Below are 23,336 nucleotides of genomic sequence, written 5' to 3'. Positions count from 1 at the left end.
GGATGGGGAACAGTTGGGATGGGGAACACCAGGACCGGGAACACCCGGGATGGGAATACCTGGGATTGAGAACACCTGGAATTAAGAACACTCGGGATGGGAACACCCGGGATTGAGAGCACCAGAACGGGGAATACCCAGGATTGGGAATACCCGGGATTGAGAACACTCGGGATGGGAACACCCAGGACTGAGAACAGCCAGGATGGGAACACATGGGATAGGAACACCCGGGATTGAGAGCACCCGGGATTGAGAACACCTGGGATGGGGAACACCAGAACGGGGAACACTCGGGATGGGAATACCCAGGATTGAGAACACTCGGGATGGGAACACCCATGATTGAGAACAGCCGGGATGGGAACACATGGGATAGGGACACCCGGGATTGAGAAAACCCGGGATTGAGAACACCTGGGATGGGGAACACCCGGCCCGGGAACCGCCGGGATTCGAACCCCAGCCGGTCTCTGCGGTGACCGCGGGAAGCGCAACCCCCGCGAGCGGCCCCTCGCTCTGATTCCGGTTCAGTTTTCACTTTCTGTTCTTTCCGCCCCTCCCGCCCCCGTGTCCTCCTTCCCTCCCTCCCTCCATCTCGCTGCCAATCCCTGCCTTTCCCGGCCTGCCATTTCCAGCAGCCTGGCGTTGGCGGCCGGGAGGAGACATGAGGGAGCCGTGAGGGAAACTGAGGGAGCCTGAGGGTCCTGAGGGAGCCGTGAGGGAGCCTGAGGGGAGCCATGAGCGCGGCCTGAGGGAGACAGCGCGGGCCGGCCATGGACGGCCGGAGGGCTCGGCACGGCCCCAGCACGGCCAGGGGTGAGTGAGGGGGACGGAGGGGATGGAGGGGAAGGAAGGGATGAGGGGAGATGGAGGGGAGGGAAGGGACGGAGGGAACGGCGGGGAAAGCGCGGGCAGTGCCGGGCCGATCGTGTCGAGAGAGTTCCCGACTCCATTCCGGCCTTCTCCGAGAGTTTGGGGCTCCATCCCGGCCTTTCCAGGGAGAGGGGAGAGTTTGGGATCCGTCCTGGCCTTCCCCGGGAGTTTGGGGCTCCTTCCCCGGGAGAGGGGAGAGTTTGGGATCCATCCCGGCCTTCCCCGGGAGAGGGGAGAGTTTGAGATCCATCCTGGCCTTCCCCGGGAGTTTGGGGCTCCTTCCCCGGGAGAGAGGAGAGTTTGGGATCCATCCTGGCCTTCCCCGGGAGTTTGGGGCTCTATCCCGATGTTCCCTGAGAGTTTGGGGCTCCATCCCGCCCTTCCCCGGGAATTTGGGGCTCTATCCCTGCTTTCCCTGAGTGTTTGGAGCTCCATCCCGCCCTTCCCCGGGAGAGGGGAGACTTTGGGGCTCCATCTCGACTTTCACCAGGAGTTTGGGGCTCCTTCCCGGGAGAGGGGAGAGTTTGGGGCTCCATCCCGGCCTTCCTCGGGAGAGGGGAGAGTTTGGGATTCCTTCCCGTCCTTCCCTGAGAGTTTGGGATTCCTTCCCCTCCTTCCCTGAGAGTTTGGGCTCCATCCGGGCCTTCACCCGGAGAGGGGAGAGTTTGGGATCCATCCCACCCTTCCCTGGGAGTTTGGGGCTCCATCCTGCCCTTCCCTGAGAGTTTGGAGCTCCATTTTGGCCTTTCCCGGGAATTTGGGGCTCCATCCCAGCCTTCCCCAGGAGAGGGGAGAGTTTGGGCTCCATCCCACCCTTCCCTGGGAGTTTGGGGCTCCATCCCGGCCTTCCCTGGGAGAGGGGAGAGTTTGGGATCCATCCCACCCTTCCCTGAGAGTTGGGGCTTCATCCCGCCCTTCCCTGAGAGTTTGGGATCCATCCCAGCCTTCCTTGGGAATTTGGGGCTCCATCCTGGCTTTCCCTGGGAGAGGGGACTGTGGGGCTCCATCCCGGCTTTCCCTGAGTGTTTGGGGCTCCATCCCGACCATTCCCGGGAATTTGGGGCTCCATCCCGACCTTCCCAGGAGAAGGAAGGGAGCTGGTTCCGTGCCACAGTTCCCTGGGATAGGGAAGGGTTATCCGTGTTATCCCATTCCACCCTTCCCTGGGGAGGAGAGTGCAAGTGGCTCTATCCCGCTTTTCCATGGGATTACCGGCTCCATCCCACCTTTTCCTGGGAAAAAGGAGGGATTACCGGTTCCATCCCAGTTTTCCTTGGGAAGGAGAGGATTATCAACTCCATCCCACTTTTCCTTGGGAAGAGGAGGATAACCAGCTCCATCCCACTTTTCCTTGGGAAAAGCAAGTTGCTGGTTCCATCCCACTTTTCCTTGGGAAGGAGAGGATTATCAGCTCCATCCCACCTTTCCCTGGGAAAAGAGAGTTACCAGCTCCATCCCACTTTTCCTTGGGAAGTCTTGGGAAGCAGAGGATTACCGGCTCCATCCCATTTTTCTTTGGGAAGGAGAGGATTACCAGCTCCATCCCACTTTTCTTTGGGGAGAGTTACTGGTTCCATCCCACTTTTCCCTGGGAAGGAGAGGATTACCAGCTTCATCCCACTTTTCCTTGGGAAGTCTTGGGAAGCAGAGGATTACTGGCTCCTTCCCATTTTTCTTTGGGAAGGAGAGAATTATTGGCTCCATCCCACTTTTCCTTGGGAAAAGAGAGTTACCGGCTCCATCCCACTTTTTCCTTGGGAAGAGGAGGATTACCAACTGCATCCCACTTTTCCTTGGGAACAAGAGAGTTACTGGCTCCATCCCACTTTTCCTTGGGAAGCAGAGGATTACTGGATCCATCCCACTTTTCCCTGGGAATAAGAGTGTCACCAGCACAGCAAACAGATTTAATTATTTATTAATTTATTTATTTCTAACTTTTATTTTCATTTTCACCCTTGGCCTTTTCCCACCTGGTGGCCGATCCCAAGGCCTGGATCCTTTGGGAATTCCTGCCCCTTTGGGACAATGCAGGACTGGGAATGTGGGAATAAACCCACCTGGCTGCTCATCCCAATCCACATCCCAATGGGAATTGGTCGAATCCACGGAGTGGGAATTCCTGAATTTCTCTGGATTAAAACCAGATTATTTTCCTTATTTTTTTCTGCTGTATTTGGTTGGTTTTTCCTCATTCCAGGAGGGGAAAGGGAAGGAATTTGGGAACAGTTTTCCAACCAAAATCCTTGTGGGATCACAGCTGGAATGGGCTGGTTTATTCCAGGAATTTTATGTTCACCTTCCAAAGGAACCAACTGGTTATTTATTCTAAAATCCCTTTGAGGCAAGAAAGCAAAATCTTATTTTTTTTTCCCAATTTTCTTTTATTTTTGGTGCTGAGAAATTGTTTGGGAAAATAAAATGTTAATTTTTTTCCCCCTAAATTCTGTTTTTTTTTCCAATTTTATTTTATTTTTAGTGGTCAAACTCCCCCTGGCTCTTCTGGAATGTTTGGGAAAATAAAATGTTAATTTTTTTCTCAATAAATTCTGTTTTTTCCCACTTTTATTTTATTTTTAGTGCTGAGAAAGTGTTTGGGAAAACAAAATGTTAATTTTTTTCCCCCTAAATTCTGGTTTTTTTTCCAATTTTATTTTATTTTTAGTGGTCAAACCCCCCCGGCTCTTCTGGAGTGTTTGGAAAAATAAAATGTTATTTTTTTTCCCCCAAATTCTGTTTTTCCCAATTTTATTTTATTTTTAGTGCTGAGAAATTGTTTGGGAAAATAAAATGTTATTTTTTTCCCCTAAATTCTGGGTTTTTTTCAATTTTATTTTATTTGTAGTGGTCAAACTCCCCCTGGCTCTTCTGGAGTGTTTGGAAAAATAAAATGTTATTTTTCCCCCTAAACTCTGTTTTTTCCCCACTTTTATTTTATTTTTAGTGCTGAGAAAGTGTTTGGGAAAATAAAATGTTAATTTTTTTCCCCCTAAATTCTGTTTTTTTTCCAATTTTATTTTATTTTTAGTGCTGAGAAATTGTTTGGGAAAACAAAATGTTAATTTTTTTTCTCAATAAATTCTGTTTTTTCCCAACTTTATTTTATTTTTAGTGGTCAAACCCCCCCGGCTCTTCTGGAGTGTTTGGAAAAATAAAATGTTATTTTTTCCCCCTAAACTCTGTTTTTTCCCCACTTTTATTTTATTTTTAGTGCTGAGAAATTGTTTGGAAAAATAAAATGTTAATTTTTTTCCCCCATAAATTCTATTTTTTCCCAATTTTATTTTATTTTTGATGCTGAGAAAGTGTTTGGGAAAATAAAATGTTAATTTTTTTTCTCAATAAATTCTGTTTTTTCCCAACTTTATTTTATTTTTAGTGGTCAAACCCCCCCCCGGCTCTGTTGGAATGTTTGGGAAAATAAAATGTTAATTTTTTTCTGAATAAATTTTTTTTTTTCAATTTTATTTTATTTTTGGTGCTGAGAAATTGTTTGGAAAAATAAAATGTTAATTTTTTTCCCCCATAAATTCTATTTTTTCCCAATTTTATTTTATTTTTGATGCTGAGAAAGTGTTTGGGAAAATAAAATGTTATTTTTTTTCCCCCTAAATTCTGTTTTTTCCCAATTTTATTTTATTTTTAGTGGTCAAACCCCCCCTGGCTCTTCTGGAATGTTTGGGAAAATAAAATGTTAATTTTTTTCTGAATAAATTTTTTTTTTTCAATTTTATTTTATTTTTGGTGCTGAGAAAGTGTTTGGAAAAATAAAATGTTATTTTTTTTCCTGTGATTATTTTCCAAGAGCTTCCCAGGATTGTTGATTTCCCAAGAGTTTCCCAGGATTATTTTCCAAGAGTTTCCCCAAATTGTTGATTTTCCAAGAGCTTCCTGGGATTGTTGATTTTCCAAGAGCTTCCCATGATTGTTGATTTTCCAGGAGTTTCCCAGGATTGTTGATTTTCCAAGGTCTTCCCATCATTGTTTTCCAAGAGCTTCCCACTGTTGATTTTCCAAGAGTTTCCCAGGATTATTTTCCAAGAGTTTCCCAAATTTGTTGCTATTCCAAAACCTTCCTGGGTTTGTTGATTTTCCAAGAGCTTCCCAGGGATTGTTGATTTTCCAGGAGTTTCCCAGGGTTTGATTTTCCAAGAGCTTCCCAGAATTATTTTCCAAGAGTTTCCCAGAGTTGTTGATTTTCCAAGAGCTCCCCATGATTATTTTCCAAGAGTTTCCTGGAATTGTTGATTTTCCAAGAGCTCCCCAGGAATTGTTGATTTTCCAGGACTTTCCCAGGGTTTGATTTTCCAAGAGTTTCCCAGAGTTGTTGATTTTCCAGGAGCTTCCAATGATTGTTGATTTTCCAAGAGCTCCCCAGGATTATTTTCCAAGAGTTTCCCAGGGCTGTTGATTTTCCAAGACCTTCCTGGGATTGTTGATTTTCCAAGAGTTTCCCAGGATTGTTGATTTTCCTTGACAAATCCAAGGTTGGGATCGTTGGGTCTGTCTTGAGGTGGGAAAACCAGGAATGGGAAAATCTGGGAAAACGGGATCATTTCAGTTGGAAAAGCCCTCAAAGTTCCAAGAGCTCCCCAGGATTGTTGCTTTTCCAAGAGTTTCCCATTGTTGATTTTCCAAGAATTTCCCAGGATTGTTGATTTTCCAAGAGCTTCCTGGAATTGTTGATTTCCCAAGAGTTTTCCCAGGATTATTTTCCAAGAGTTTCCCCAAATTGTTGATTTTCCAAAACCTTCTTGGGTTTGTTGGTTTTCCAAGAGCTCCCCAGGGATTGTTGATTTTCCAGGAGTTTCCCAGAGTTGTTGATTTTCCAAGAGCTTCCCAGGATTGTTGATTTTCCAAGGTCTTCCCATCATTATTTTCCAAGAGTTTCCCATGATTGTTGATTTTCCAGGAGTTTTCCTGGGATTGTTGATTTTCCAAGAATTTCCCAGGGCTGTTGATTTTCCAAGAGTTTCCCAGGATTGTTGATTTTCCTTGACAAATCCAAGGTTGGGATCGTTGGGTCTGTCTCAGGGTGGGAAAACCAGGAATGGGAAAATCTGGGAAAACGGGATCATTTCAGTTGGAAAAGCCCTCAAAGTTCCTCAAGTCCAACTCCAAAGTCACCCCAAAACCAGCTGGAAAATCCAGGGGTGGCAACTCCATAAAGGGTTTTTTGGGAAGGATTTTTCCCTAAAATCCCACCTGAACTTCCCGTTGTGTGTGGGGATATTCCCAGTGGGACACTCCAAGGTCGTTGGAGATGGAAAAGTGTCACTCCAAAGGTGATCCAAGTGTGGAATCCACCAGGATGGGGCGGTCTGGGAATTGCCATCCCGGGAAAGGAGGGGATGGAGGGAGTTGGGAACGTGGCGGGGCCGGAGCCGACCCTCTGTCCGTGTCCCGTCATTCCAGGCGCTCCCAACGTTGGGATCCCACCGGGAGAGCGGGAGAACTCCAGGCTGGAGAGGAAGAGGAGGAATGTGGGAAAGGAGCAGCCGGGGGAGAGCCCTGGAGGTGAGCACTGCCTGCCATGCCTGCTGGGATTCCTTGGAATTCCCTCCGGGATTGGGAGGGTTTCCCAGGATACGGGAAATGCTCCTTGATGGATTTGAAGGGGGTTTTTCCCAAAAAAAAAAAAAAGACTGGGAAGAAAAGGAAAGTCTCCAAAGTTTTTGCTCTTGGAATGATTTGGGGTGGGGGGGGGGTTGAAGGGTGTGCTGTTGGTTTTCCAAGAGTTTTCCAGGATTGTTGATTTTCCAAGAATTTCCCAGGACTGTTGATTTTCCAGGAGCTTCCCAGGATTATTTTCCAAGAGCTTCCCAGTGTTGTTTTTTTTCCAAGACATTCTTGGGATTGTTGATTTTCCAAGAGTTTCCTGTGATTATTTTCCAAGAGTTTCCTGGGATTCTTTTCAAGGAGTTTCCCAGGATTGTTGGTTTTCCAAGAATTTCCCAGGATTGTTGATTTTCCAAGAGCTTCCCATGATTATTTTCCAAGAGTTTCTTGGGATTCTTTTCGAGGAGTTTCCCAGGATTGCTGGTTTTCCAAGAGTTTCCCAGGATTATTTTCCAAGAGCTTCCCATGATTGTTGATTATTGCAATGATAAGACAGAAATTAATAAAATTATTGAAATTATTGAAATTATGAGACAGAAAAATAATCCCCAAATAATCCCCCAAAATAATCCCAAATAAACCTCAAAAACTGGGAATTGTCCTGTGTGTGGCCACCAAATCCAAAAAAACATTCCCTGAATCCAAGTGACTCCAAACACAGGAGGAAATTCCAACCTGCTCCAGATCTTTGCAGGAAAATAATCCCCCAAATAATCCCCAAAATAATCCCCAAAATAATCCCCAGAATAATCCCCAGAATAATCCCCAAAATAATCCCAAATAATCCCCAATAATCCCAAATTAATCCCAAATAATCCCCAAAATAATCCCAAATAATCCCCAAAATAATCCAAAAAACCTGGGAATTGTCCTGTGTGTGGCCTCCAAATCCAACAAAACATTCCCTGAATCCAAGTGACTCCAAACACTGGAGGAAATTCCAACCTGCCCCCTTTAATTTCCCACCAAACGTTCCCACTGATTATTTCATTTTTCCCATTCTTTTCCAAAGGGAAAAACTTCCCGGAGGTTCTTCCAGGACTGTTTAACCCGCAGGGATTTTGGAGGAGCCCCCAGGGAATGTTTTCCCACCTTTTTCCCCCTCCCTTTTCCAGGTTCTGATTCCCAGGAGTGTCCCCTGCTGCAGAGAGCCGTGTCCCTCCTGCACAGCTCCTTCCTGGATCCCAAATCCCAGCGGGAATTCCGCTACAGCCGGGCTGTGCTGGTGGAGAACGAGCAGTTCCTCCGGGAGGTGAGGCTGGAGCCAGGAATTCCCGGGAAACCGGGAGGGTGGGAGCCAGGAATTCCCGGAAAACCGGGAGGGAGCCAGGAATTCCTGAAAAACCTGGAGAATGGAGTCAGGAATTCCCTAAAAACCTGGAGGGAGGGAGGGATGGAGACAGGAATTCCCGGGAAACCGGGAGGGAGGGAGCCAGGAATTCCTGAAAAACGTGGAGAATGGAGCCAGGAATTCCTAAAAAACCTGGAGAATGGAGTCAGGAATTCCCGAATAAACTGGAGAATGCAGTCAGGAATTCCCGGAAAACCTGGAGGGAGGGAGGGATGGAGCCAAGAATTCCCTAAAAACCTGGAGAATGGAGCCAGGAATTCCCAAAAAACCTGGAGAATGGAGCCAGGAATTCCCGGAAAACCTGGGAATGGAGTCATGAATTCCCGAAAAACCTGGAGGGAGGAAGCCAGAAATTCCCTAAAAACCTGGAGGGAGGGAGGGATGGAGCCAGGAATTCCCTAAAAACCTGGAGGGAGGGAGGGATGGAGCCAGGAATTCCCAAAAAACCTGGAGAATGGAGCCAGGAATTCCCAAAAAACCTGGAGGGAGGGAGCCAGGAATTCCTGAAAAATGTGGAGAATGGAGCCAGGAATTCCCTAAAAACCTGGGAATGGAGTCATGAATTCCCGAAAAACCTGGAGGGAGGGAGACAGGAATTCCCTAAAAACCTGGAGAATGGAGCCAGGAATTCCCGGAAAACCTGGGAATGGAGTCAGGAATTCCCTAAAAACCTGGTGGCTGGAGCCAGGAATCCCCTAAAAACTTGGAGAATGGAGCCAGGAATTCCCTAAAAACCTGGAGAGAGGGAAGGCTGGAGCCAGGTATTCCCAAAAAACCTGGAGAATGGAGCCAAGAATTCCCTAAAAACCTGGAGAATGGAGTCAGGAATTCCCTAAAAACCTGCCGGGTGGGCACAGCTCGGCTGCCGCCCCTGCTGGGGGGTTTGGGACCCGCCGTGCCCCCTCCAGTGCCCCTGGCATGGACTGGAACGGGGTTTTCCTGTGTCTTTTCCAGCTCGGAGCTTTTTCCAGAGCCAAGGAAGCCGCTGGATACAGTCGGGAGGAGCTGGAGGAGACCTTTGCCTTCCTGCTCTTTGACAAGGAGGAACAGGTGACCTGGAATGTTTGGAGATGGATCCCAAGGGCTCCCTGACCCACCAAAGCCCAGCAGAGCTGGTGGCTGAAGGTCCTGCTGGAAACGCTCCTGGAGGAGTTTTCCAGGGTGGATCTCAGTTTCCATCCCCCCATGTTTGGGATTTGGCTGCTCCCTTTGCCCCCTGCAGGAGTTTCCCTTTGTCCCAGTGGTTTTATCCCAGAATGGTCTGGGTTGGGAATTAAAAATCATCCCATTCCAACCCCTCCCACTGTGCCAGGAGCTCCAGCCTGGCCTTGGACACTGCCAGGGATGGATCCAGGGGCAGCCACAGCTTCTCTGGGAAATCCAGCCCAGCCCCTGCCCACCCTCCCAGCCACCAATCCCTTCCCAACATCCCATCTATCCCTGCCCTCTGGCACTGGGAACCATTCCCTGTGTCCTGGCCCTCCATCCCTTGGCCCCAGTCCCTCTCCATGTTTCTTGGAGCTCCTTCAGGCACCCAAAGGTCCCCCCAAACCTTCCCTTCTCCAGGCTGAACCCCCCCAGCTCTCCCACCTTTCCTCCCAGCAGAGCTGCTCCACCCCCTCCAACCAACCTGGTGCAGCTCAGCCTTGTTGGACCTCCTGAGATTCCCATGTCCCACTTCCCAAACTCCTCCAGGTCCCTCTGGATTGTCCCATCACTGCACCCTCAGCCTGGTGCCACCTGCCAGGGTGGGAATGTCCCTTATTTTCCTCCAGGAAATGCAGGGGCAGCCACAACTTCTCTGGGAAATCCAGCCCAGCCCCTGCCCACCCTCCCACCCACCAATCCCTTCCCAACCGCCCCCCCAGCCCTGCCCTCTGGCACTGGGAAGCCATTCCCTGTGTCCTGTCCCTCCAGGCCTTGCCCCAGTCCCTCCCCAGCTCTCCTGGAGCCCCTTCAGGCCCTGCCAGGGGCTCTCAGCACTCTGGGGCCCCACTGGACACAGCAATTGGGCACTGCCTGTGCCAGGAGCATCCTCAGCTCTGCTTGCCCTCCTGGATGCAGCAATTCCCTTGGCTGGGAATGGTTCAGCTGCAGAGAGACCTGGAAGCACCAAGGATGGAGCCAAAATCTCCTGATTGATGGGAATGCTGGGATGGGATGGGTTGGAAGGGACCTGAAAGATCATCCCATTCCATCCCCAACCCCTCCCACTGTCCCAGGTGCTCCAGCCTGGCCTTGGACACTGCCAGGGATGGATCCAGGGGCAGCCACAGCTTCTCTGGGAAATCCAGCCCAGCCCCTGCCCACCCTCCCAGCCAGGAATTCCCAACATCCCACCTATCCCCGCCCCAGAGGTGACACCTGGGATGGGCACTTGGCACAGCACCTTTGGTACCAGGAGACAGGAGTTTGTCTGGTGATTTGGGAACAAATTCCCTGTTTTTTCCCAGCTGGGTGGAGGCAGAGCCTCACACAGCCCTTGGGGGGATCATCCCTGCCCTTTTTCCAGAGGGATCCTTTGGATTTTGCCAGGGAATCTGGTGGGAATTCACTTGTAACTTGATTTAATGATGCCATGGATGGGTTTGGGCAGGATCAGTGATCCCTGAGTCCAGTTCAATCCTCCTCACCTTGGCTCTTTTCTCCCTCTTGGTGCTTCCTTGTGTTCCATAATTGACTTCCAGGCTGTTCCAGGTGCTTTTCCAGCTGTTGTGGGACAGCTGTTGTTGTGCAAATCCCTAATTTTGGCTGTTTCTCCCCCATTCCCAGGCCAGGGAGGTTTGTCAGAAGGGACTTCGTGTCAACAGCAGCTCCATCTCCACCCTGGGAGACCCAGCAAAGGGTAAGAATTCCACTGGCAGAGCCATTCCCTGCTCTGGGAATACTCATTCCTTAAAAAATCCCCAAATCCAAAGGCCACCCAGACTTCTGGGGCTGCCCTGGTGCATCCATATCCATGGAAAATCTTCTTTTCCACCCAACAAACTGCATTTCTTGGCTCAAGGAGCAGCATTTTCCTTCTGCTCCTCAGCCATGTAAGGATTGGGAATGTTGCAGCCTCTTCTCTCCATTCCAGACTTTTTTTCCCTGGAAAAACTCACCAGAGGGACTGATTTCTCTGGGAATAGACCTCAATGTTGCATCCTCTTTTCCTCTCCATTCCAGGTTTTTTTTCCCTGGAAAAACTCACCAAAAAGTGACTGATTTCTCTGGGATTAGACCTCAGTGTTACAGCCTCTTCTCTCCATTCCAGGCTTTATTTTTTCCCTGGAAAAACTCACTAAAAGGTGACTGATTTCTCTGGGAATAAACCCCAATGTTGCAGCCTCTTTTCCTCTCCATTCCAGGCTTTTTTTTTTCCTGGAAAAGGGACTGATTTCTCTGGGAATAGACCCCAATGTTGCAGCCTCTTTTCCTCTCCATTCCAGGCTTTTTTTCCCTGGAAAAGGGACTGATTTCTCTGGGAATAGACCCCAATGTTGCAGCCTCTCCTCTCCATTCCAGGCTTTTTTTTCCCTGGAAAAACTCACCAAAAAGTGACTGGTTTCCCTGGGAATAAACCTCAAAGTTACAGCCTCTTTTCCTCTCCACTCCAGGCTTTTTTTCCTTGGAAAAGTGGCTGATTTCTCTGGGAATAGACTCCAATGTTGCAGCTTCTCCACCTCTGCATTCCAGGCTTTTTTTCCCTGGAAAAGTGACTGATTTCTCTGGGAATAAACCTCAATCCTGATGGACTGAGCTGATTGTTTTGATGCCTCTTTCCCCCATGGAATTCCCTCCACATCATCTTCTCCACAAATACAAAACAGAGCCAAAAAAAAAGAGGGAGAACAGGCAGAATTCCCCCTTTTTTTGTGGCCCAGCTGTCTCTGCAGAGATTCCCAATTCCATGAGGATCTTTCCCAGGGATTTTTCCAGGTGATTCCATTGCTTTTGTTTTCCCAGGGGTTTACATTTCCAAGCATGCAGACTGTCTCCATCCAAGCCCCTGGCAGCCTGGAAAATCGGGATACATTGTCATTTGCAAGCTCATTAAGGTAAAATTCCAGAAGTTTTTGGGCCTGGAATGATTTTCAGGAACAGCCCAAGAGGCTTTTGGGAAAATTTTGGTGCCCACAAAGTTTTTTCCACCCACTCACCGGTGTAAAAAAATCCATCCAAAAAAATCTGGGAAATATTCCCTGTTTTTTCCTGCATTTTGGGAATTGGGGGGTGGGTCAGCCCAAAGCCCTTTCCTGGAGTTTCTGTGGGATCTTTTCCCCCTTTTTCCCACCCAATTCCTGCCTCCAAACCCTCCCTGCTCTCACCCTTTCCCATCCCCAAATCCCCGGAGTTTTCCTGGGATGACACAACCCCTGACATGACATTTTTTTAGGATGGGAAAAAGGGAGTATTCCAAGCTCTCCCAGCTAATCCCTGTGCTGCTTTTCCCACTTTTCCAGGGCAAGGTGAGGGTGATCCCTGAGGATTACACCACCACCTACACCTGCCCCTCTCCGGGCTACGACTGTCACGTCTCCGAGAGCCGCGGCCGTGGCGCTGCCCGGCCCAGCCCTTGCCAGGCCTTTGAGCAGAGCCAGGTACCCTGAGGGGGCTGCCAGGCCCTTCCCTGAGGGGGCTGCAGGGCCATTCCCACCATTCCTCACCCTGGATTTTCCCTGGGTTTTTTTTTTCCCTGTTTTTTTTTCCCCAGTACTACGTGTACGAGGTGAGCGGTGGCAGCCCGGCTGAGCGACCCCGGCAGGTCTGTCCCTACATCCTCCTCTCCTGCCACTCCAGGGATCCCAAGGACATTCCTATGGAAAACCTGTAAGCAGCAGCTCCCTGGCATTCCCAAAAACTGCCTTTGGGGCCTGTTTTTCCCTTTTTTCCCCTCTATTTCTAACCACTTTTTATTTCCTTCCCTCTAGACCGGAGCGCGCCCACAAAGGTAGGAATTCTGGGGTTTGGAATTCTGGGGTTTGGAATTCTGGGATTTGGAGCTTTGTGTTCTAAAGGAGCTTCAAGCCCTTTGCTCTGCTTTTCCTGGGATATTTTCCTGAGCTGTTTTCCCTCTCTGTGTCTCCTCCAGCCCTGTATTGTCCCTGGAGGGGCCAGCTCTGCATCCAGGGGGAGCCGCTGTGCAGCATCGCCCTGAGGATGCCCCACAGCTCCTGCATCCCTGCCCAGCTGTGAGTGCCTTTCCAGGGAATTCTGGGCTGGCCAAGGGCTCCTTTCCTGCCTTTCCAGGGAATTCTGGGCTGGCCAAGGGCTCCTTTCCTGCCTTTCCAGGGAATTCTGGGCTGGCCAAGTGCTCCTTTCCTGCCTTTCCAGGGAATTCTGGGGTGTCCAAGGGCTCCTTTCCTGCCTTTCCAGGGAATTCTGGGGTGTCCAAGGGCTCCTTTCCTGCCTTTCCAGGGAATTCTGGGCTGGCCAAGGGCTCCTTTCCTGCCTTTCCAGGGAATTCTGGGCTGGCCAAGGGCCTCCTGTCCTGCCTTTCCAGGGAATTCTGGGCTGGCCAAGGGCTCCTGTCCTGCCTCTCCATGGAATTCTGGGCTGGCCAAGGGCTCCTGTCCTGCCTCTCCAGGGAATTCTGGGGTGTCCAAGGCCTCCTTTCCTGCCTTTCCATGGAATTCTGGGGTGTCCAAGTGCTCCTTTCCTACCTTTCCATGGAATTCTGGGGTGTCCAAGTGCTCCTTTCCTGCCTTTCCAGGGAATTCTGGGGTGTCCCTGGGCCAGTTTTTTAGTGCTCCCTTTCCTGCTATTCCATGGAATTTTGGGGTGTCCAAGTGCTCCTTTCCTGCCATTCCATGGAATTCTGGGGTGTCCAAGTGCTCCTTTCCTGCCTTTCCATGAAATTCTGGGGTGTCCAAGTGCTCTTTTCCTGCCATTCCATGGAATTCTGGAGTGTCCCTGGGCCAGTTTTGGTTCTCTCGGGAGGTCCATCCATGCTGTTGGGCAGCTGGATGAGGGTGTGGGATCCTGGAATGGTTTGGATGGGAAGGGACCAACAATTCCCATGCCAGGGACACCTCCCACTATCCCAGCCTGGCCTTGGACACTTCCAGGATCTGGGATTTGAGGATTTTGAGGATTTGGGGCTGCTGTTACAACCAGCACCTCAAACCAGCCAAGTGCTGAGAAGCTGCTCCTTCCCCAGAGCTGCTCCTTTTCCTCTGGATCCACAGGGAATCCAGGATTCCCTGCCATTCCCAATCCTGGGATCCCATTCCTGCTGCTGATCCTGCTGTGTCCCCACAGGCCTCCCAGGCTGGACATCAACCACGTCATGGGATTGTCTGACCTGAGGAAAAAGCTCCCAGAAAATGCTTTTGGAAAAAGGATTTACACTGGGAATGAGGGTGAGTGGGATGAGGGACAATTCCCTGTGCTGGGAATTCCCACAGGGGAGGCAGATCCAGGGAGTCCTGAGCCCTGTGTGGAAGGGGTTCCAAGGGGAAAAATGCCAGGAAAATAACAGGAAAAGTAAGAGGGATATGAGGGGAAAACACCAATGGAGAGGGAGAGGTGGGAGAGCCAGTTTGGAGAGCCAGGAATGGTTCCTGTCCATGTTTTCCTGCCCACATTCCACATGGCTCCTGGTGGGATAGAACTTTGTCCCCCAAATCATCCCATTCCTGGGATAAGGAAAGGTGGGAGACCCTTCTTGGAGAGCCAGAGATGTTTTCCTGTCCATGTTTTCCTGCCCACATTCCATGTGGCTCCTGGTGGAATAGAAATTCCTTTCCCAAAAGAACCCTTTCCTGGGGTAGGGAAAGGTGGGAGACCCTTCTTGGAGAGCCAGGAATGGTTCCTGTCCATGTTTTCCTGTCCACATTCCATGTGGCTCCTGTTGGAATCCAACTCTCTCCCCTAAAGCAGCTCTTTAATCATCCCATTCCTGGGATAAGGAAAGATGGGAGACCCTTCTTGGAGAGCCAGGGATGGTTCCTGTCCATGTTTTCCTGCCCACATTCCACGTGGCTCCTGATGGGATAGAACTTTGTCCCCCAGATCATCCCATTCCTGGGATAAGGAAAGATGGGAGACCCTTCTTGGAGAGCCAGGGATGGTTCCTGTCCATGTTTTCCTGCCCACATTCCACGTGGCTCCTGATGGGATAGAACTTTGTCCCCCAGATCATCCCATTCCTGGGATAAGGAAAGGTGGGAGAGCCTGTTTGGAGAGCTGGGCCCACCCTGGAGGTGCCAGAACTGGGAGCAAATTCAGGGAGACAGAAATTCCCTTTTTTCCATGATCTCCCTGAGGGGTGAGGGACATTCCACCTCTTGGATTCTGGGAATCAACAACATGAAAAGGTTTGGGGAAGGGAGAGGAATCCTGGGAAGCTGTTTGTGAATCCCAGTGATTCCAGCAGCTCCCTGTGGGACAGGAGCAGGAGTTGGATGCCAAAAACCCCCAAATTAAACCCCAAAAGCCCCAAATTAGCCCCAAAAACCCCCAAATTAAACCCCAAAAGCCCCAAAATTAACCCCAAAAAGTGCCACTTGAACCCCCAAAAGCCCCAAAATTAACCCCCAAACCCCCCAAATTAACCCAAAAATCCCCAAATTAACCTCAAAGCCCCACTTGAACCCCAAAAAAGCCCCACTTGAACCCCCAAAAGCCCCCAAATTAGCCCCCAAAACCCTCAAATTAGTCCCCCAAAGCCCCACTTGAACCCCCAAAAGCCCCACTTTGACACCAAAAGCCTCAAATTAACCCCCCAAATCCCCACTTTAACCCCAAAAAGCTCCACTTGAACCCACAAAACCCCCAAAATTGACCCCCAAAAGCCCCAAATTAACCTCAAAGCCCCACTTGAACCCCAAAAAAGCCCCACTTGAACCCCCAAAAGCCCCAAATTAACCCCCCAAACCCCCCAAATTAACCCTCAAAAGCCCCACTTGAACCCCCAAACCCTCAAATTAACCCTCAAAAGCCCCAAATTAACCCCCAAACCCCCCAAATTAACCTCAAAAAGCCCCACCTGAACCCCAAAAAGCCTCAAATTAACCCCCAAAAGCCCTAAAACCCCCAAATTAACGTCCAAACCCCCCACTTGAACCCCAAAAAGCCCCAAATTAACACACAAAAGTCCCAAATTAAACCCCAAAAGCCCAAATTAACCCCCAAAAGCCCAAATTAACCCCCAAAAGCCCCACTTGAACCCCCAAAAGCCCCAAATTAACCCCCAAAAGTCCCAAATGAGTCCCCAAAAGCCCCAAATTATCCCCCAAAAGCCCCAAATTATCCCCCAAAGACCCCAAATTAACCCCAAAAAGCCTCAAATTAACCCCCCAAACCCCCCAAATTAACACAAAAAAGCCCCACTTGAACCCCCAAAAGCCCCTCTTTGACCCCAAAAGCCTCAAATTAACCCCCCAAATCCCCACTTTAACCCCAAAAGCCCCAAATTAACCCCAAACCCCCCAAAGTAACCCCAAAAAGCCCAATTTGAACTCCCAAAAGCCCCACTTGAACCCCAAAAGCCCCATTTGAACCCCAAAATAGCCTCACTTGAACCCCCAAAGCCCCAAATTAACCCCCAAAAGCCCCAAATTAACCCCCAAACCCCCCAAATTAACCCCCAAAAGCCCCAAATTAACCCCCAAACCCCCCAAATTAACCCCCCAAACCCCCCCTTTAACCCCACACTGTCTCTGCTGTCCCCAGTTTGCTTCCAGGGGGTTTATTCCAGCCTGTATGAAGTGGAAATATCCAATCAGGAGCAGCACAGGATGGATCAGCTGGTGGAAAACCTGAAGGAAAAGGACTTGGTAAGTGGTTTGTTCTGGGAGGAAAGTGGCTCTTGAAACTTCTGGTGACATTATTGACAGTTAGTGCCAAATGGGATGGATTTTCCTGCTCTTTTAAGGATTATTTCCCTATTTTTTTAATTCCCTGAGTCTGTGTGTGTGTGTGAAGAGTGAACTGAAGTTAATCCCCTGTGAGGTGGGACCTGAATTTTGGATTATCTGCTAAGGCTTTTTCCAGCTTATTTAGCCCTTTTTATTCCCAGTGTGGTTCTCCTGCTTCCTGAGACTCCAAGGGAAAAAAATCCATGGAGCAAATCCTGGCATTCCTGCTGGGATTTGTGCTTGGGATGGGATTGGCTTTTGCTTTTGCTGCCTCTGTCCCACCTCTGGTGCTTCCTGCAGCTCCAGGGTTGTTCATCCAGGGCTGCCTGGGCACATTTTTCCCCTTCCCTATAAACTGGCAGCTGCCTGAAGTGCAGCTTTTCCCTCTTGGAATGTGGAATGCCTTAAGGAAAAGCCCTTTGGCTCCCTGAGTTACTGATTAACCTCCTGCTGGGAAAAACAGGAGGGGGGAAAGGGGCAGAGCAAAGCCCTGTCCTGGCTGCAGCTCTGCAGCTCCAGCAGCTGGAGGGATTCCAGCTTGTCCATGTTTTCCCTTCTCCCTCTGGGAAGGCTCCAGGGACACCTGAGAGCCCCTGAAGGGGCTCCAGGAGAGCTGGGGAGGGACTGGGACCAAGGGATGGAGGGCCAGGACACAGGGAATGGTTCCCAGTGCCAGAGGGCAGGGATAGATGGGATATTGGGAAGGGATTGGTGGGTGGGAGGGTGGGCAGGGGCTGGGCTGGATTTCCCAGAGAAGCTGTGGCTGCCCCTGGATCCATCCCTGGCAGTGTCCAAGGCCAGGCTGGAGCTCCTGGGACACTGGGAGGGGTTGGAATGGGATAATCTTTAAGTCCCTTCTCACCCAAACCATTCCATGATATATCAGGATATCTCTAATTCATAGATTTATCTCTGATATAACTGGATTCATCCACTCTCCCTCAAATATTTAAGTCCCAACCCCTCTGGGATTTGCTCCTTCCCTCCCTTTGTGCCATCGAGTCATCCAGGAATGAATCCACTTTGGATTCACCCCAAAAAGCTCCCAAAAGTGGGAATTAAAAGATTCCCTCCCTCTCCTTTCCCTTCCAGGTTCTGGCAGGAGGGGACAGGGGGGCTGGGGCTGCTCCTCTGGGTGCTCAGGGCTGTGTCAGGGCTTGGCTTTTCCTCCTCCTCCTTTCCCCCAAAACCATCCTGGCAAGGAGGAGCCTCAGCTGTTCCACAGGGATGGATCTATCCAGCAGAATTCCTGGCTCTTGGGACAACCAAATCCAGGAGCTGCTGCTGTGGGTGGTGACTGTTCCACTGGAACTGGCCAACCTTTCCCAAAGTTCTCCTGCAGGAATGAGAGAGGCTTTGGGCATCAATCCAACCCTCTGTTATGCCTGGAAATTCATGGAATGGCACCAGTGGAGTCCCCCAAACCCTGAGGATCACTCAGGTCCTCCAGATTCCCTGGAAAGATGTGTCTGCATGGAAGGAGGAGACCCAAGTGGGTGTCCCCAGGGAGGGAAAGACAATCCAAGCCCAGCTCAGGCACCAAGAAATTCCTGAATCCCTTTATCGTGTGCTCAGACAGAATTCCAGGTCCTTCTTCCACTCATTTTCCTGCACATGTTCCTCACTCTTGGTGCTGCTGCAAACCTTGAGGGAGGTGCCTGGATTTGGGTTGGATTTCTCTTGGATTTGGGTAGGATTTGGCTTGGATTTCTCTTGGATTTTGGTTGGATTTTTCTTGGATTTGAGTTGGATTTCTCTTAGATTTCTCTTGGATTTCTCTTGGTTTTGGGTTGGATCTTGGTTAAATTTTTCTTGGATTTGAGTTGGATTTTTCTTGGATTTTTCTTAGATTTGGGTTGGATTTTTCTTAGATTTGGGTTGGATTTCTCTTGGATTTCTCTTGGATTTCTCTTGGATTTCTCTTGGATTTCTCTTGGATTTCTCTTGGATTTCTCTTGGATTTCTCTTGGATTTCTCTTGGATTTCTCTTGGATTTCTCTTGGATTTCTCGTGGATTTGAGTTGAATTTTTCTTGGATTTGGGTTGGATTTTTCTTGGATTTCTCTTGGATTTCTCTTGGATTTGGGTTGGATTTTTCTTGGATTTTTCTTGGAATTCTCAGGTGCTGCTTGTCCAGCTGGGCAAACCTTCCCCTTGGCAATTCCTGGCAGAGATTCCCAGGAAGTTTTGAGCTGGAATTATTAATTGTTTATTTATTATTTAAGGAGCAGCAGGGAGGGATCTGAGGGCCGGGTAAGGGCCTGGCTGGAATCCTGGTGGTCCCAGATCCCAGGGAATGAGCTGGTGCTGGTGGCACCTGTTCTCCAGCCCTCAGGAATGCTGGCACAGGTGCCCAGCAGGGAAAGGAGGGGCTGCTCCAGCTTTTCCTGTGCTGCTTTTCCAGGCAATCGTCAAATACTTACGGGATCAGGGAGTGCTCGTCCTGCTCACGGCCTCGGCCCTGCCACGGGAGGAGGGTAAAGGGCTGGGGTGTGGGGCTGGGATGTGGGGCTGGGGTGTGGGGCTGGGATGGGGGCCTGGGGTGGGGGTGTGGGGCTGGGATGTGGGGCTGGGGTGGGGGTGTGGGGCTGGGATGTGCGGCTGGGATGTGGGGGTGTGGGGCTGGGGTGGGGGTGTGGGGCTGGGATGTGGGGCTGGGGTGTGGGGCTGGGATGGGAGGCTGGGATGGGGGTGTGGGGCTGGGGGGTGTGGGGCTGGGGTGGGGATGTGGGGCTGGGGTGGGGATGTGGGGCTGGGATGGGGGGCTGGGATGGGGGGTGTGGGGCTGGGATGGGGGGCTGGGATGGGGGGTGTGGGGCTGGGGTGGGGGTGTGGGGCTGGGGTGGGGGGTGTGGGGCTGGGGTGGGGGATGTGGGGCTGGGATGGGGGTGTGGGGCTGGGATGGGGGGGATGTGGGGCTGGGATGGGGGTGTGGGGCTGGGATGGGGGGGATGTGGGGCTGGGATGGGGGGGATGTGGGGCTGGGATGGGGGGGATGTGGGGCTGGGATGGGGGGTGTGGGGCTGGGGTGGGGGTGTGGGGCTGGGGTGGGGGTGTGGGGCTGGGATGGGGGCCTGGGGTGGGGGTGTGGGGCTGGGATGGGGGGCTGGGATGGGGGGCTGGGATGGGGGGTGTGGGGCTGGGATGGGGGGGATGTGGGGCTGGGATGTGGGGCTGGGATGGGGGATCTGGGGCTGGGACGGGGGATCTGGGGCTGGGATGGGGGATGTGGGACGGGGATGTGGGGCTGGGATGTGGAGCTGGGATGGGGAGTGTGGGGCTGAGATGGGGGATGTGGGGCTGGGATGGAGGTGTGGGGCTGGGATGGGGGGCTGGGATGTGGGATGGGGGGCTGTGATGGGGGGTGTGGGGCTGGGATGGGGTATGTGGGGCTGGGATGGGGGGCTGGGATGGGGGGCTGGGATGGGGGATGTGGGGCTGGGATGGGGGGCTGGGCTGGGGTATGGGGGGCTGGGATGGGGTATGTGGGGCTGGGATGGGGGGCTGGGATGGGGGGCTGGGATGGGGGGCTGGGATGGGGGGTGTGGGGCTGTGATGGGGGGCTGTGATGGGGGATGGGGGGCTGGGATGGGGGGTGTGGGGCTGGGATGGGGTATGTGGGGCTGGGATGTGGGGCTGGGATGGGGGGTGTGGGGCTGGGATGGGGGGTGTGGGGCTGGGATGGGGGGTGTGGGGCTGGGATGTGGGATCTGGGGCTGGGATGTGGGATCTGGGGCTGGGATGTGGGATCTGGGGCTGGGACGTGGGATCTGGGGCTGGGACGGGGGATCTGGGGCTGGGATGGGGTATGTGGGGCTGGGATGGGGGGTATGTGGGGCTGGGATGCGGGGCTGGGATGGGGGTCTGGGATGGGGAGTGTGGGGCTGGGATGGGGGGTGTGGGGCTGGGATGTGGGGCTGGGATGGGGTATGTGGGCCTGGGATGTGGGGCTGGGATGGGGGTGTGGGGCTGGGATGGGGATGTGGGGCTGGGGTGTGGTGCTGGGATGGGGGTGTGGGGCTGGGATGGGGGGCTGGGGCTGTGCTGTGGGGCTGGGGCTGTGTGGCTGTGTGGCTGTGCTGTGGGGCTGTGGGGCTGGGCTGTGTGGCTGTGTGGCTGTGCTGTGGGGCTGGGGCTGTGTGGCTGTGGGGCTGTGCTGTGGGGCTGGGCTGTGTGGCTGTGCTGTGGGGCTGTGCTGTGGGGCTGGGACTGTGCTGTGTGGCTGTGGGGCTGTGGGGCTGGGGCTGTGCTGTTGGGCTGGGCTGTGTGGCTGTGAGGCTGTGCCGTGGGGCTGTGGGGCTGTGCTGTGGGGCTGTGTGGCTGTGGGGCTGTGTGGCTGTGGGGCTGTGGGGCTGTGCCGTGGGGCTGTGGGGCTGTGCTGTGGGGCTGGGGCTGGGCCGTGTGGCTATGCTGTGGGGCTGTGCTGTGGGGCTGTGCCGCTGTGGGGCTGGGGCTGTGTGGCTGTGGGGCTGTGCCGTGGGGCTGTGGGGCTGTGCTGTGGGGCTGTGCTGTGTGGGGCTGTGCTGTGTGGGGCTGTGCTGTGTGGGGCTGTGCTGTGGGGCTGTGCTGTGTGGCTGTGCTGTGGGGCTGGGCTGTGGGGCTGGGCTGTGTGGCTGTGCTGTGGGGCTGTGCCGTGGGGCTGTGGGGCTGTGCTGTGGGGCTGTGCTGTGGGGCTGGGCTGTGTGGCTTTGGGGCTGGGGCTGTGCTGTGTGGCTGTGCTGTGGGGCTGTGTGGCTGTGCTGTGGGGCTGGGACTGTGCTGTGTGGCTGTGCTGTGGGGCTGTGTGGCTGTGCTGTGGGGCTGGGGCTGTGCTGTGGGGCTGTGCTGTGGGGCTGTGTGGCTGTGCTGTGGGGCTGGGGCTGTGCTGTGGGGCTGTGCCGTGGGGCTGTGCCGTGGGGCTGTGTGGCTGTGCCGTGGGGCTGTGCCGTGGGGCCGTGCCGTGGGGCTGTGTGGCTGTGCCGTGGGGCTGTGCCGTGTGGCTGTGGGGCTGTGCTGTGTGGCTGTGCCGTGGGGCTGTGCCGTGGGGCTGTGCCGTGGGGCTGTGGGGCTGTGCCGTGGGGCTGTGCCGTGGGGCTGTGGGGCTGTGCTATGGGGCTGGGCTGTGGGGCTGTGCTGTGGGGCTGTGCCGTGGGGCTGTGCCGTGGGGCTGTGGGGCTGTGCCGTGTGGCTGTGCTGTGGGGCCGTGGGGCTGTGCCGTGGGGCTGTGGGGCTGTGTGGCTGTGGGGCTGTGTGGCTGTGGGGCTGTGTGGCTGTGGGGCTGTGTGGCTGTGGGGCTGTGCCGTGGGGCTGTGCCGTGGGGCTGTGCTATGGGGCTGGGCTGTGGGGCTGTGCTGTGGGGCTGTGCCGTGGGGCTGTGGGGCTGTGCCGTGAGGCTGTGTGGCTGTGCCGTGGGGCTGTGCCGTGGGGCTGTGGGGCTGGGGCTGTGCCGTGGGGCTGTGTGGCTGTGCCGTGGGGCTGTGCCGTGGGGCTGTGCTGTGGGGCTGTGCCGTGGGGCTGTGCTGTGGGGCTGTGCCGTGGGGCTGTGTGGCTGTGCCGTGGGGCTGTGCCGTGGGGCTGTGTGGCCCCTCCCTGACTGCCCCTCCGTGTCCCTGCAGGGTTGGATGCCCGGGAGCCCCTGGGGCTCCTGGCCCTGTTCATGTTCTCCTCGCCCAGGACTCTGCGCCCCAGAGGTAGGAGGGGCTGCCCCCCAAAAACTCCTCCCAGGATTCCTCCCCTGTGCTGGATCTGGGGGGATCCTCCCCAAAACTCCCCACAGGGTTAATCCCTTTTTCTGTGTTTTGCCTGGAATTCTCACCCAAAAGTCCCCACAGAATTAATCCCCTTTTCCGTGTTTTGGGGTGGAATCCCCACAGGTTTGATCACCTTGAAAAGGTGATTTCTTTATTTTGGGGTGGAATTCTCACCAAAAAGTCCTCCCATTCCTTGGGCAATGATGATTCCCATTCCCTTGGATTAACCCCCTTTTCCCATTTTCCGTTCCCTGGGATTGAAACCCATTTTTCCATTTCCCATTCCCAGGGATTAAATCTCTTTTTCCATTTCCCATTCCCTGGAATTAAACCCCTTTTTTCCATCTCCCATGGAATTAACCCCCATTTCCCATTCCCTGGGGTTGAAACCCATTTTTCCATTTCCTATTCCCTGGGATTAAACCCCTTTTTTCCATCTCCCATGGGATTAACCCCTTTTTCCATTTCCCATTCCCTTGGATTAACCCCTTTTCCCATTTCCCATTCCCTGGGATTGAAACCCATTTTTCCATTTCCCATTCCCTTGGATTAACCCCTTTTGCATTTCCCATGGGATTAACCCCCTTTTCCCATTTCCCATTCCCTGGGGTTGAAACCCATTTTTCCATTTCCTATTCCCTGGGATTAAACCCCTTTTTTCCATCTCCCATGGGATTAAATCCCTTTTCCCATTTCCCATTTCCTGGGATTAAATCCCTTTTCCCATTTCCCATTCCCAGGGATTAAACCCCTATTTCCTTGGGAAATGATGTTTCCTATTCCCTGGAATCCTTTGGTACCCTCAGCACTTACAAACATCCCCAAACCAAAACACCCCCAAATTTTCCATCCCCCAGCTGGGACACCTCGAAATTTTTCATCCCACAAACCAAAAAGTCTCCAAATTTTCCATCCCCC

General features: G+C 52.6%; 1 protein-coding gene across 1 annotated transcript in view; it reads left to right on the top strand.

Moving 5' to 3' along the window:
• The first annotated feature begins 565 nt into the window (after positions 1–565).
• The window catches only part of TASOR2 (transcription activation suppressor family member 2), a 48,982-nt gene continuing 26,211 nt past the window's right edge, over positions 566–23,336 (top strand). The window contains exons 1-14 of the mRNA XM_071552913.1: positions 566–819; positions 6,292–6,393; positions 7,611–7,747; positions 8,801–8,896; positions 10,619–10,691; positions 11,795–11,886; positions 12,292–12,429; positions 12,543–12,658; positions 12,760–12,779; positions 12,921–13,020; positions 14,090–14,190; positions 16,505–16,608; positions 19,094–19,166; positions 22,284–22,358. Coding sequence (XP_071409014.1) covers positions 777–819; positions 6,292–6,393; positions 7,611–7,747; positions 8,801–8,896; positions 10,619–10,691; positions 11,795–11,886; positions 12,292–12,429; positions 12,543–12,658; positions 12,760–12,779; positions 12,921–13,020; positions 14,090–14,190; positions 16,505–16,608; positions 19,094–19,166; positions 22,284–22,358 — 1,270 coding nt within the window. The 5' untranslated portion in view covers positions 566–776. The remainder of the gene's footprint in view (positions 820–6,291; positions 6,394–7,610; positions 7,748–8,800; positions 8,897–10,618; positions 10,692–11,794; positions 11,887–12,291; positions 12,430–12,542; positions 12,659–12,759; positions 12,780–12,920; positions 13,021–14,089; positions 14,191–16,504; positions 16,609–19,093; positions 19,167–22,283; positions 22,359–23,336) is intronic.

This window comes from Pithys albifrons, chromosome 3, assembly GCF_047495875.1.
Source record: "Pithys albifrons albifrons isolate INPA30051 chromosome 3, PitAlb_v1, whole genome shotgun sequence".
Taxonomy (NCBI): Eukaryota; Metazoa; Chordata; class Aves; order Passeriformes; family Thamnophilidae; genus Pithys; species Pithys albifrons.
The sequence above is the reverse complement of the archived record's forward strand: the minus strand, read 5'-3'. Positions and strand labels throughout refer to the sequence as shown.